The sequence below is a fragment of the Castanea sativa genome, chromosome 7 (genome assembly GCF_040712315.1).
Source record: "Castanea sativa cultivar Marrone di Chiusa Pesio chromosome 7, ASM4071231v1".
Taxonomy (NCBI): domain Eukaryota; kingdom Viridiplantae; phylum Streptophyta; class Magnoliopsida; order Fagales; family Fagaceae; genus Castanea; species Castanea sativa.
This window is the reverse complement of record NC_134019.1, coordinates 18,907,656-18,922,110: the sequence shown is the minus strand read 5'-3', so window position 1 is coordinate 18,922,110 and position 14,455 is coordinate 18,907,656. Positions and strand designations below refer to the sequence as shown.

General features: G+C 32.9%; 1 protein-coding gene across 1 annotated transcript; it reads right to left on the bottom strand.

Moving 5' to 3' along the window:
• Nucleotides 1–5,833: 5,833 nt before the first annotated feature.
• On the bottom strand, nucleotides 5,834–13,608 carry LOC142644091 (2-oxoglutarate-dependent dioxygenase 19-like). Its single transcript, XM_075818770.1, has 4 exons — nucleotides 13,327–13,608; nucleotides 12,999–13,234; nucleotides 7,187–7,514; nucleotides 5,834–6,097 (listed from the first exon to the last, which is right to left on the bottom strand). The coding sequence occupies exons 1-4, from the start codon at nucleotides 13,606–13,608 to the stop codon at nucleotides 5,834–5,836; spliced, it is 1,110 nt and encodes a 369-aa protein (XP_075674885.1).
• Between the last annotated feature and the right edge of the window lie 847 nt (nucleotides 13,609–14,455).

Genomic DNA, 14,455 nt, shown 5'->3' with positions numbered 1-14,455 from the left:
ACTTGTAGAACGTGGCCCATCCAAAACAACTGCTACAGTAATTTGCTGCCTACGTGGCTTTCAAATCTCTTTAGGCTTTGAGTCACATACCCACGTTTCCCCCAAAATCAACTAATCTTACCTTCTTCATGTTTACACATACAATGCACGAATATCTTATATATATTCACAGGAAAATTCAAATTTTTATTTAAACTAATATAATTTAGTATTATTTGATGCACCGGAAAACTTTGCATAAAATTATAATTTAATTATGTTGGTCTCAAATGCACCAAAAACTACTAAAAATGAGATTTAAATAATTTTATTTTTTTCAGATAAATATCTTACAGGTGTTGCATATCAGTTTGATCCCTTGGCCGTAATGTGTCATGAAAAACACTAAGCTAGTGGCAGTCAGCCGGGATGTCAAACCATCGCAACAGTTACTTCTCTCAAGTGGCCAAACAAAAAATCAAATAAAAGTTTGTAGTGTCTTACTTTTATAACAAATAAGTTATAAAACATTCTATATAGATTATCTCAATGATTGCATTTTTAAACTTGTAACTAAGTACAAGTGTAAAAAAAGGTATAACTTATGTAGAGTTACACTAGGTGTAACTTGAACCTCTCTCTCTCTCTCTCTCTCTCTCTCTATATATATATATATATATATATATATATATATATATATATATATATTTTTTTTTTTTTTTTGTATTAATGTTGTAATGTTGGGAAGACTATTAAATATTGTAATATTGCAACTTTTTTTTTGGGATTTGATTATGTAAAGCTCTATTGCACTATATTGTGGATGATATTGCATTCACATGTTATGTTAGGATAGATTATATATGTCATTCATTTTTACATGTCATCCTAGGCCAAAATGGGGATATACCCCTTTCGGCAAAAAATTTCAATAAAATGCCCCATTTTTTAAACTATCTAGGGATATGTTCTTGTTTTGAAACTCGATTTTCTTAAAATTGAGTTTCAGTGTAGAACTTGAGTTCATGAACTCGAGTTCCACAATTTTTTTTTTTTTAGTTTGATTTGGCTATAACTTGATTTTCTAAATCAAGTTTCAAAACAGGGGCATATCCGTAAATAATTTCAAAAATTGGGCATTTTGCTGGAACTTTTCGCTAAAAGGGGTATATCCTCGTTTTTGTCTGTCATCCTAGGATAGAACTTATCATTGTTTCATTTTACATGCACATGCATAGTGTCCACTCTTTTCAAAATCAAATTCCAAATATTTTAGTTGTTATATAAATGTTGAGTTTCAAGATTAAATTCAAAATGAGGTACTATCCTTTTGGATAGGCATTGTGGGAGTGTCTAACACCTTCCCCACATGTAACTGAACTTCCAAATCTTTGATTTCTAGTTCGAGATGTTCTTTTTATTTTCTAGTTTAGCTTAAGAGCCCTTAGAAGTTTCTTAGTTAAATTAGGAAATAAAATCAATTAGATTTAGGTGATCAATCACACCCTAGAATTCCAATGAGTGATAGTGACTCCATAAAAATGAATATAGGATAAAATATTCACTCACACACATATCACCCTAGTATTGCACAAGTGCAAACACTTTATGTACTTTGCACCAAACACAGTCGCTGAGTGAAAAACTCTCAACAATTGGGGGATAATGTCGAGCGTGGGCCGAAATCCAGGTACAACAGTAATGCTAGGTTAGGACAGAATAATTCACAACATTCCAAAATTAGTATAGAAAAAAAAATTAAATTAGAAATTGTGGTGAGCCTATGTGTGAGATGGAATGTTAATTTAAAAATGTTTTGAAATTATTGTAACTTTGTTGTGTCCATTGCAAGGGAGTCAATACTGTATTGAAGGGCGTTTCGGTTTGGTTAGGAAAACGAAACATTTCGATACCAATTAATACTAGTGTACCATTTCGAGATTACCGCTTATTTGATATATATATATATATATATATGTGTGTGTGTGTGTGTGTGTGTGTGTGTGTGTGTGTGTATGTATGTATGTTAAGTCAAATCCCTACAACTTGTAAAAGAAATTTAAATTTAGAAATACTTAATATGTTAACCTTTAGCTAAAGTGTGAGCTAATTAGTAATATTAGGCCATTGATGTATTTAGGATTTACTATTTAGTTCATAATAATAATAATAATAATTAATGTCTTTTCCTACTTACCATTGGAAAAGGTTTAAAAAATGAACGATTTTAAAATTTTGAATTATCAAGTTCATGTGGAGAGTAAATGTTGTATAAGATGGTCTTATAAGACCTATGTCTCAATGACATGTAGGTCCCTTGTATAAGATGGTCTTGTGGGACCCACATGTCATTAAGAAATTGGTCTTATGAGATCATCTCATACACGAATTTTCCTCACGTGGGTTAGTATCCTATCAAAGACGCACTCCCCAAACTTCAAGTTTGAAGGCCATAAAAGCTACACATGTCCTCAAAAAAATAAAAGTTAAAAAGCTACAACTTGAACCTACCGTCCCTAAACATAAGATAAAGTAAGAAATAGAAAAGAGGGAAGATGTCTAGCTTTTGGGACTCTCTGTGAAGAAGAAGAAGATTAGAAGGAGGACTCGATGAGAGGATGAATGGAAAAATAGGGTTACTACCGAACAACATGGTGGCAGTGGAGATTTGAGCTATCTGGTTTTTTTTATTCTTATCCACTAACATTGTTTATTTATTTATTTTTTTCCTTTTAAATATTGGCCAATTTATATTTTTCGGCAAAAATCTAACATATTTCCAAGTATGGTAGGTACAATTCAGTATGCCTTGGTATTTGAAGCGGTAAGAAACAACCATGTTTCTTTACCGGTCACTACAAAAAGCGTGGGCTGTAGCCACGTTTTTTAGCCGCGTTTAAAAAAAAAACCCGACTATACTTGACCTATAGTCGCGTTTCTAGGAAACGCGGCAATAGACCAAACCTATAGCGGCGTTTCTAGGAAACGCGGCAATAGACCTAACCTCTAGCCGCGTTTTTTATAAAACGCAGCTTTAGACATAACCTATAGCCCCGTTTTAAAAAACGCAGATTTAGGTAAGGTCTATAGCCGTGTTTGTATGTGTGTAGCTGCGTTTTTTTAAGGGCCTATAGTCGCGTTTCTGAAAACGCGGCCATAGGTCCAGCCAAATTTTACTTTTAAGCTTGATAGCATGTATAGTCCAATAAATTTTTTTTATAAAGTGGGGGCTATAGCCGCGTTTCTAGAAACGCGTTTCTAGGACGTATAGCCGCGTTTTTAAAAACGCGGCTATAGGTCTACTTTTTAAAAAATAAAAATAATGACCTGACCCCCCACCTACCCCATTTACTCCCTACCACTCAATTCAAAATATCTCATCTTTTCTCTCTATGCTCATGTTTTTCGTTTCTTTTCTTTTCTTTTTCTCTCAACACATCCATTCTTTTCTTTTTCTCTCAACACAATGGATTCTTTTCATTTTTCCGGCAAAGATGACTGGAAATCTTCATTGGAGAAGCTAAGGTTCACTCATCTCTACTATTTAAGGTAAAAAATTTCTAATCTTCTTATGGGTATTATACTTTTGCTAGAGCTTATTTTTATCTAAACTTTATGAGCATTGGGAGTAATATTTATGTGTTTATATGTATGGGTTTTACATTGGTGGAATTATTTGATTTTGAATTTTTTGGATATGTGCTTGAATTTGTGCTATAGTGCTTATGTTTAAATGGGTTTGTGTTCTTGAGCTTGTTCTTTTCTATTTTTGGGCTTATGCTTTTATGTTCCTTGAATGGATTTAGTGTTAGCTTTGGGTTGATTTTGTTGAATGAGAGGAGATTCATGGGTTTGTGTTATTATATTTTGGAGCATATTAGGTTTGTATTATGAGGATATTGTGTTTGATTTTGAATTTTTTGGGTTTGTGTTTGGTTTTGGATTTTCTGGGTTTGTGATTAATTTTGAATTTTTTTTGTTTGAAGTTTGAATTTTTTGAGGAAAAAAAAAAATCCAGAATTTTTTTTTTGTTTTTAATAAAACCTATAGGCGCGGTTACAAACGCAGCTTAAAGTGGGTTTGTAGCTGCGTTTTTAAAAAACGTGGCTATAGACCCAATGCCTATAGCCATGGTTAAAAAACGCGGCTTTAGACTTGACCTTTAGCCGCGGTTATAAAAACGCGGCTATAGACCCGCAGGGGCTGTTGCTGCGCCGCTTAGGCCTCGGTTGTAAACGCAGCTCTAGAAAACGCGGCTATAGCCTATAGCCGCGTTTTTGGGGTCTATAGCCGCGTTTTTGAAACACGGCCATAGACCCTTTTTTTTGTAGTGGGTGTAGGTACTGATACAGCATATACCGACAGTATTGGTTGATATAGTACGGTATCGACTCCCCTGGTCCATTGAATTATTATTATTTTTAATCTATTAGCTAATATTTGGAGTGTAATTAATACTCTTATAGGTATAGAAATTTCTATTGGTTAAAATTTAGGGCCTAGATGACTGTCTAATTGGCCTAGTGGTAGGGCTGACCTTCAATAAGGTGTATATATAAAATAGGTAAGAAGTTGGAACATCTATGTAACAAGTTTATAAGCATGTGCAATTCACGGGTACGAAATCTCCAAGGACTCATGAAAATAAACCCAACTACTTTTTAAATGACTATGACATACCAATTTCGCTGGTGCCAACTTCATTTGGTGGGTGCGAAATTGCCTTTAGCAGAACTTCCAATTTTAATGCGCAACCACAACTCAAATACAACAAAAGCTTTCCCCTCCAAAAAAAAAAAAAAAACCAACAACAACAACAACAACCAAAGCCCACAAATACAAGATATTAAGTACAATCAAATTGGTGTGAAATAAAGACAATATTAAGTACAAAAGAATATGACTTAACAATCTCCAATTGGCTGGATTAAAGATAGCACTAAATGCAGGAAAAGTATGACTTGATAAGAAAAGAGGACGAGAGAGGCACTAATTAAGATTGAAAATTGTGGGTTTTTTCAAGGTTTTTTATTTTTTAAATATTTAAAAACTAAAATGAATTAATAAAATATGACACACCAATTCACATTTTTTTTTTAATAATTGTTGTAGCACTATTATTTTAAAGATATTGTTAATGAATTAATGACATGATATAAAATCATCTATATAAAATTACAGGTCAAAATTAAAAGACCTCTATACATTGTAAATTTCTCAAGAAATTTTAGAGAACATTTTTGTTAGGCTATGTGGAGCTTATTTTATGTTTGATTAGGATTATAACTAGACCCAATATAAAAGTATTACGATTTTAATGAGAAATTTTTTGAGACTTAGTCCATTTTAGCTCATTGTGAATCCGCTATGGGAGTTATAAATACTAATATTTTAGATTTAAGTTAGTCGTGTTGTTTTAAGTGAGAAAATTTTTATTGCCGCATCTTGTATTTTCTCTTGAAAATAGTGAAATCATAATAACTCCGAAAATGTAAGCAAATTGCCGAACCAAGTAATTGATTCCTTGTAAAATAGGGAGACTGTTATAAATACAGGAATAATTGTCTATTAATAGGAAAAAAAATATTGTGCCACATTGTCCTGTCCACAGTCCATACAAACACTTGTAAAATATAGATATCAAGTTTCCACTTTTAAAAAAAATGTTCAAATTTTACACATGGTAGGTATGATTGGAGTGTGAAACTTCTTGATATGAAACAATCATCAATCCTATTAATAACCATTATTATCAAATTACAAATTCAAACCAAATTTTGGGAATGGAAGTAAATTTTAGCCGAACAACATTTATTATCAAACGCTACATTATGAAATTTGCCATGTTAAGCAATCAACTAGCATAGATTGCTTCGCTTTCTTCAAAATCCAACCGAAATTTAGAACAAATCTTACCGCTTAGCAAAAATTCCACATACTCCTTGTACGTTAGTTCAATGTATTTAGGTGGATGACTTTCATTGTCAACAAACTCTGGTGCTGGTCTAATAACTGTGTCTAGCGATGGTCCATGTGGCATGGCTATGGATATTCTTGTAGCTTTGTCATTGGCAAGTGCCTGGTGTAGAACACCCTTGTATTTGCCGTTGCTCAAAATCTTGCATGAAACAATATATTTAGAAAATTTTGATAAATTCAATAAATTGTGATTAATTTTTTTTTCAATTGGTTAAATATTAATTAGGCTTGAATGTGAAGATCAACATTATATGCGAAAAAACCTAAAGCCAAAGATAAAAAAAAATTATTTACATACGTACTTAAGTACATATATATATATATATATATATATATATATATATATATATATATATATATATATATAAAGAAAAAAAAAGTGAACTCTTGTTTGTGTCTCCACTTCATTGTTACGATCATCTACCCTGTTTTAATTTCTACTAATTCACAACTAGCCATACTTAATATTACGAACTAAACTATTTAAAGGGTTAATACTTCATTTTGGCCATTTTGGCAATTAGGTAATTCCTCAAATCGAAGAAATCTCCATAATATTTTTTTAAAAAAGTCAACCCCAATGTGTATGTCTATTAGGTACACCGTTCCCATCACCAATTCCCTTTTTATTTTTCCCGATACTAATTGCATAACGAACCCTCAGTAATATTAGAACTAAGCTCTTAACATGATTGACTCTTTCTTTTGGATATTTAGAGAATTGCGTTCTATCCTAAATGGAAGACAACCATATAATATTTTGAAACATACTTATATGACAGTCTAATATAAAATAAATATTTAAGGGACCAAAATCAAACCAACCATTCCACAATTGAATCACCCTATAATATAATTTACTCATAAGTTAATTTCATTTTTTTATATTTATTTTATGACTTATATAAAATTGATTCGAAAAAATCTTTTATTAATTTGATTTTAAGTGAGTCCGTCTTTACTTATAAATGTTAAGGCAAATGAATGTTAATTTAATTCTTAAATTTTGAATTAGCAATAAAAAGAATAGAAAAAATATTTAATGAACGATAAATACAAGAAAATTATCACCTTAAACCTAAAATTTTATTAAACCAACCTTACTAGTTGCTTATTAGAAAACAACATGGAAACATAAAAAAATAATAATAATAATAAAGTTACCGAGGAGATGAATAATTCATGGGGACAAGTAAAAAAGGAGTTGTAGATGCAAGACAGAATGTACCTCCAAGTGGTCACCAATGTGAGCAAAGAGTGCATTGGGAAGGAGATTGACATTAATCCATTTTCCTTTATGCTTTATTTGAAGTCCAGAGATTCCATTATCCACCAAAAGGGTTAACAGACCATGGTCCGAGTGAGGGGGGATGCCAATTGCTCGTTCTGGCTCTGGACAAGCTGGATAAAAGTTAGCAGCAACAATTTGTAAACCCAACTTAAAATTGGAGGCCTTGTCTATGTAGCTCTCTTCCAGCCCCAAGCTCTTTGATATAGCTTTCAGTATTACTATCGCTACTTCTCTGTTTCTTTTGCTTAACTCCAATGCAATCTCACTGTGTCAATAAAAATTGAGATAAACCATTCATTATGAATTGCAGGTAGGCCATGACCTGTTTCTTGATTTTGAAATTTTAATTGAAAAAGAAATTTGCCAAAATTTAAAGATGAAAAATTATTAGTTTGCATTGTACTAGCTTGCTAAGCAAGATTTACATTGTAAACTAAATAAATATATACAATGTTGTACACAAAATATTTTTAATGTTCAATGTAAGATTTACATAAACAGTACAATCTATAATTACTGAAAATATACTATATACATCCTAGCAAGTATTTAGTACATAGAGTTTTAGAACAAAAACCCCAAATTTTGAAGAACCCAATTTCACAAAATAACCCAAATTGAGCAATTAACCATCATACTAGTTAGGAAACATCATATAATAAATTAATCAATCAATTACACAAGTTACTTTGACCAATTACAGCCCAATTGAACAAAATTCTCAATTTCATGTAGTTTCAAGCCCTAGAATTTCAAATTGATCACAAACCCTCAAATTAATCAAATTAATGCATGGGAAACATGTTTATAGCATCCAAGAACAAAATCCTAATGATTAATTTTGAAAGAAACCAATTTAAAAATCAAAACCCAAATTCCTATTGGTTTGAAAATTACACCTAAAATGCATGAAAAATGTAAATAAAATGAAAAAGAAAGGGTAATAAGGTCTTACCGGCACTAGAGGAAAAAAACCTTGAGAAAACATTAGGAAGAAAACGAAAAAAATCTGACTTGTATTGGATCGGTCAAAGTAGGAGAGAGAGAGCTTTTTGAAAAAGTATGAATAGTGTGATGAACACGTGAGAAAGGCCTTTTAAAAAACTCTCTGACCGATTTTTCGATCGGTTGAAAAAATAGGTTCGATCAATCGAAGAAAATATTTGATCGATCCAACACCAATCGAGCACCGATCAAGCCAAGCAGATTGTAACCTAAAATTTTATTGCATTTTCGATTGGTCGAGCAATAGGTTCGATCGATCTAAACTCTTGAAAAAACAACTTTTTGAAAAACTGAGAATTTTAATGCAGAACCTCCTCAAAGCACATTGTTTTATGAATAAAATACTTAAGTATGAGATGAAATGTTTTTCAAAAATCCCTTGAATTCAACTCAGATATTCCAGAAACAAGATTTTCAATCAATTTGCATTAAAATATATTTTGCATTAGAATCCGAACAAATTTAATCTAGAATGGCCACAACAAAATCACACACAATATTAACTACTAAGTTTAGCAAAGAGTAACTTGTGTAGTGTGTGCAACTAGCAAAAACATGAGTTACATGTGAGATGATAAGTAATAGAAATCAATTACATTTCCTACAAAATTCATCACATGAATTTGAAAGTGACTATCACCTTAAGAGTTACATCATATAACTTCCACATCTCCTAGAAAACAAGTTTGCAATCATGTAAGTTTCTTAATTTGTCTCATAATGTACACACCAATTTTTATTTCAATTTGAATTTATTATAACCCAATAATGTACACACCAATTTTATTATATTTGAATTCATTATAACCGAGGCTACACTTTACGTTCTTTTGTGCATGTGCTACACTTTCTCGAGCACAAAATCTTATGATATGCACTAAGGTGTTCACGATTGGCTGGTAAACAGTAGTGAGATAGTTATTTATGCCTTTTTCTTAAGATTTTTTAGTCCTTACAATCAAAAGCATGTGACTTCAAAATTAAGATCATGCACAACATAGCCAAAACTAGTAAAGTGCAATAAAATAAGCTCATCCAAGCTAAACAAAGGACATAAACATGTTATGTAAAAATAATATGGCCAGCCTTGACTTTAGGTCTAAAAACAATAATGCAAAACCCATTTTTCCTTCCTTTCCCTCTTTTTTTTTTTTAATTTTGAAAAGGAAAAAAAAAACAACCTATCATGAAATGCATGAATGTTATGCAATGCAAATCTTAAAAACAAAAAGAAACCAAAACAACAAAAGAAGAACGGTCACAAAGAATAAAGAGATGAAGTACAAGGACCATGTTAGAAAAACTCAATTAGATTGAGCTTTTTGCATCCAAAACCTCTTAGATGCAACTCTAGCATTGGACTTATTATACTGATTAGAATGATGAGTAACTCTAGGATTGGAATAAAGGTTTAACGTCTTTACCAACTCACCAATAAGTACTATAGGATCTTGTGCTTAAGGCACAGGTATTTTTGGCTTATTTGCACGCTTAGCAGCTTGCAATTTGAAACAATGTGGACGAATGTGCCTAGACATTCCACAAAACGACAAACCCATACAAGTCTATCATGCAACTTATCCTAGGAGGGTTAGGATTCTTAGGCTTAGACTCTTTGAGATCAACCCTAATCTTCCTAGGGGGTGTAACTTCTACTAGTTTGACAATCTCACTCACGAGGCGCTCAGAAGAAGGAACAAAATTTGTGGAATGAGTTTCAGACAAAGAGATGCTTTCAATAAAACCTAGATCAGTTTTGTCTAAAGGAGACTTCTGAACACTCAACATGTGATCAAGTTTAGAACTAGCATACCTATTAGTTTGTTCTCTAGAATAGATAATTCTAGTTCCAATTTCTTAATCTTGTTAGTCAACATCATGTTCTTAGTCTTCACTTTATAAATTAAAGTGCTAGCATTAAGCAATTTCAACAACAAATCTTTCTTATCAAGTTCAAGAGAAGAAATTTTCTTTAAACCTTTTTCAACATTCATTGCATCTTTTGCAGCAACCTTGCATAGCTTATTGTAAGCGTCTTGCAAATCAGCACATTCAAAGAGTTCCCCATCAGAAAGGCTTTCTTCAACAATATCACTTTCTTCAACAATATCACTTTCATCAACTACAGTAGTAACTATGAAAGCAATGAATTTTTCATCCTCATCACTACCAGACTCATTATTAGAAACTTCATCATCACTAAGGGTTACAGCCACATTCTGATTTCACATGACTATGCCCTTGACAACCAAAATATTGTTGACCCAAAGAATTATTAGAGGTTTGACGTACTTTCTCTTTAGATTTATCAGTATTGTTCACTTTAGTGGGTTCATTCCTCTTAAAATTCCTAGGTTCAGAATTATTTTTATCTCTTGCCCTTCAATTATTGTTTTTAAGAAAGTTTCTAAAGTTCTTGCCAAGATAAGCAATCTCTGTAGAAAAGAGTTTTTCATCAAATCCATTCCCATTAACATCATTAACTGACTTAAGAGTCATTGATTTGGATTTATTTATCTTGGGTAGGTCTAGCTCATAGGACTGGAGAGATCCTATAAGCTCATCAAAAGAGATGGAGTCCACATCCTTGCTCTCAGTAATGACAGTAACTTTAGGTTTGAAATCCTCAGTCTATGATCTAAGAATCTTCCTAACAATTTTAGGTTGATCATAAATTTCACTCAATTTATAAGCAGGACTAACAATGTCATTAAGCTTAGCATAAAATTTATCAAAACTTTCATCATTAGACATCCTAATGCTTTCAAATGTAGTTGTTAACTGCTGCAATTTATTAATCTTAATTGTCTTTGTGCCATCATGCAGAGTTTAGAGAATATTCCATGCAGTATGAGCAACCTCAACATTTGAGATCCTCTTGAATTTCTCCATAGAAACAGCATTGAAAATAGCATTCATGGCTTTGCTATTAAAAGTGGCTACTTCGTTTTGAGAAGTTTGCCACTCGTTTACAAGAGTAGTCGGCTTCTCTCCTCCGTATTCAACGGATTCCAAACCCTCTCATCAATGGATTTCAGGAATGCTTTTATCCTTACTTTTTAGTAGGCATAGTTGTTCCCATTAAAGTGAGGTGGGATCACAAGAAAGTGACCGTGTTCCATGATAACAGTGGTCAAGGATCAACTCTTAGATAAAAAAATCTAAACACTAGAGCTAACCCTCTCTAATACCACTTGTACGTTTTTAGACCTATTAAAAACACCAGTTGTCTAACCTAATTAGTTAGCCAAGTGATTACTTAGGTAAATTATTCAAATCTAGGTTAACACAAGTAAATCATATCAAGTAAACAATGCGGAAAATAAAGAACACAACGATATGATAACCCAAGAAAACCAAACCAGTAAAAAACCTACGGAGGATTTAACTTAGCTATCCTTAAGGTAAAATAAGATCCACTATGAAAGAATTGAAATTTTACAATAGTAATTTAGACCACTAACATCCTATTACTACCTCAAATAGAAAACTTACTACCATGACCACATGACAACTCCGAGTCCACATACTACTTCTTTTTTAGATCTACAACATCCATAAGTACACTCACTTGTGTTTCTCTTTAAGCTCTTGAAACAGCAACTGAAGCGATCATCAAGCTGTCGACATCAATCTTGATCTTGATAACCATAAGTATGTGTGAAGGTAAACACCTCTAGATCTCACAAGAGATTCACACACACAGCATATCAACAACCTCTAAAACATGGCTAGGGTTTTTCTATTTATATGAGACATAAAACATAAAACCCTACACATCAAACGAGCTTGGGCTAAGTTGGAAAATTCTGCAGAAAAATAATCTACAAGAGCTTCAATCGATCGAGTCTAATTGTCAATCAATTGAGCCTTGCAAAAATTGAATAGTAATTTCCTTCAATTACTCGATACTAACTTTACACAAACACATACTTTGAGCAGCCTAATACAACTTTACACAAACGTTTTGATCATGATTTGCCAACATATACATATTGAAGTTCTAATACATTAGTTCCTAATTTCTTAGAACCTAACAAAGATGTTTTACGGCTAAGTTGATTTTAACACTAAACTAATCAATAGTCAAAGTGTAAGTGACTTAGCAAATTTTTAAACAAACAGACTACAGACTACACAAGCATGGAAATATAGAAAGCTGAAGGAAATATAGAGAGAAACATGCAAAACACACATAACACCAAAAGTGTTATGGAAGAGGAAAACTCGAGCACAGGACGTAGAAACCTCTCCCTCAACCACATATTAGAAATCTCCATGAAGATAGTTATAGTACATAGAGACACTATGAACCCTCCAAGCCCAAATGCCTTATAGAGATCATGCAACTCGCGACCTGTTCGCCCCATAAGGTTGTGAGATGGTCGTAAGGTGCACAATTGCACTCTCATACAAAGACTTGCCACATGGACTTCACGGGCAGCTTAGGTCACGAGCTGGTTGCCTCTAGGCCGCGAGATCTCTGGTTGATTCAGTCTTCAAGAAGAGGCTTAAGTACACTATCCCAACTTACATGAAAACCCAGAAAAACAATACATCACCAATAAAATGCATTACAAATAAACTTTTATAATTGGATAAAGCCAATATAAAACATGACTTCTCAATTATGAACTACCCTTAAAAGATATTATTCTTAATACCTTCGAATTTAGAGATGAATTTTTATTTATAATATATGATATGATTTAGGAGGTTAAATCTGAAATGAAAAGAAATGTACCTAAACCCAACAGGTTTGTTGGGCGAGTGAAATTCAGGATATGTGTAGAACTTGAGATGATCTCTCCATAAGTTTACTTTATCCGTTGAAGGATTAAAACCAGTGCCACACCTGATTGGATCCATAACATGGTTTCCATGAAACTCTTGCTTCTCTTCCTCTGGCAGGTTGCAAAATTCTTGAAACACTTCTATCATTGCCTTTGTCAGGCTCTCTGGCACACCGTGATTAATCACCTATGACGACCCTCGTCAAATCTCAGTATTATGCAACAACTTTAGACACGTTAAAAAAATTTAATAGAAAGCTCAAGACAGTTAAATTGTACCATGAAGCAGCCCCAATCTGAGCAGGCTTTTGTGAGTTGATAGATGACTTGGGACTGTTCTTCAGGACTACCGGAAACAAGAAGAGAGACGTCAATAATGGGGATTGAATCTTCTGGATCATCAGATATTGGTTCATCATGGAGATTATGGGTGAAGGTGTAAATCGAAGGGAGGGAGGAGAGGCCAGTTGATTCAGCTAGTGGTTTGACACTTGTTATCTTAGGTGGATGAACAGGTGATACCTTCAAGGTTTTGGTATCAAGTGGAATTGTTGAAGCCATGGAAGAGCAGAAACGAGAACACAAGAAAGAGAGAGCTAGCAGAGTAGCGGTGTACAGTATTTTTATATTACGTATAAGCTATAACTACGTTTATATAGACTTATTCACATTGTCAAATAAAAAGACAAATAATCGATTGATATTAGTAACACAAAAAAAATTATACATGAACTTTACAAATTGATACTTGAGGCTAATCACAAAAGGTGAAAATGCTTTATATACATTTTCCTATACATGGTTTACAAAATGAGTGACGATAAATGTGATCGGGGGGTTTCAATAGTAAAATAAACAAATTTCTAAATTACTTTTTTATAGCGAGTAACACATCCATTTGTAAAGATTATATTGAAAAATTTGTGTAAAGTTGTGATTTACAACTGTTTTGCGTTGGCTTTAATTCCGTGTCAGATTTGCTTGTAATTTTATTCAATCTTTTATACCCTGTATTTATTGTGGGATTTTATTGTAAGGGTTGTATGATAGAGAGAAAGTGTGTGAAAACTCAAGCATTTGAAGACAGAAGAGTTTTCGCGGGTATCTTGCAACTAAGCATCCCGCAAAGTGATGTATGTGCCTTGCACATGACTGGAATACGAAGAGTTATGACAGCTGGTTTTCATGAGTGTCTCAAGAGTAAGGCCTTCTCGCGAGATACTTGCAAAATAGTCTATTTTGCTATTTTGTTCTATCTGCTCCACTACATCCTCATACACACTATACATACCATCATTACCCACATATTGAGTAGAGAGATTTTCAAAAGAGAAAACCCTAGCCTAAACCCTTAAGAGTATGAGATTGTCATACCCACAATTCTACACACCATCTATTGTGGTTTTCC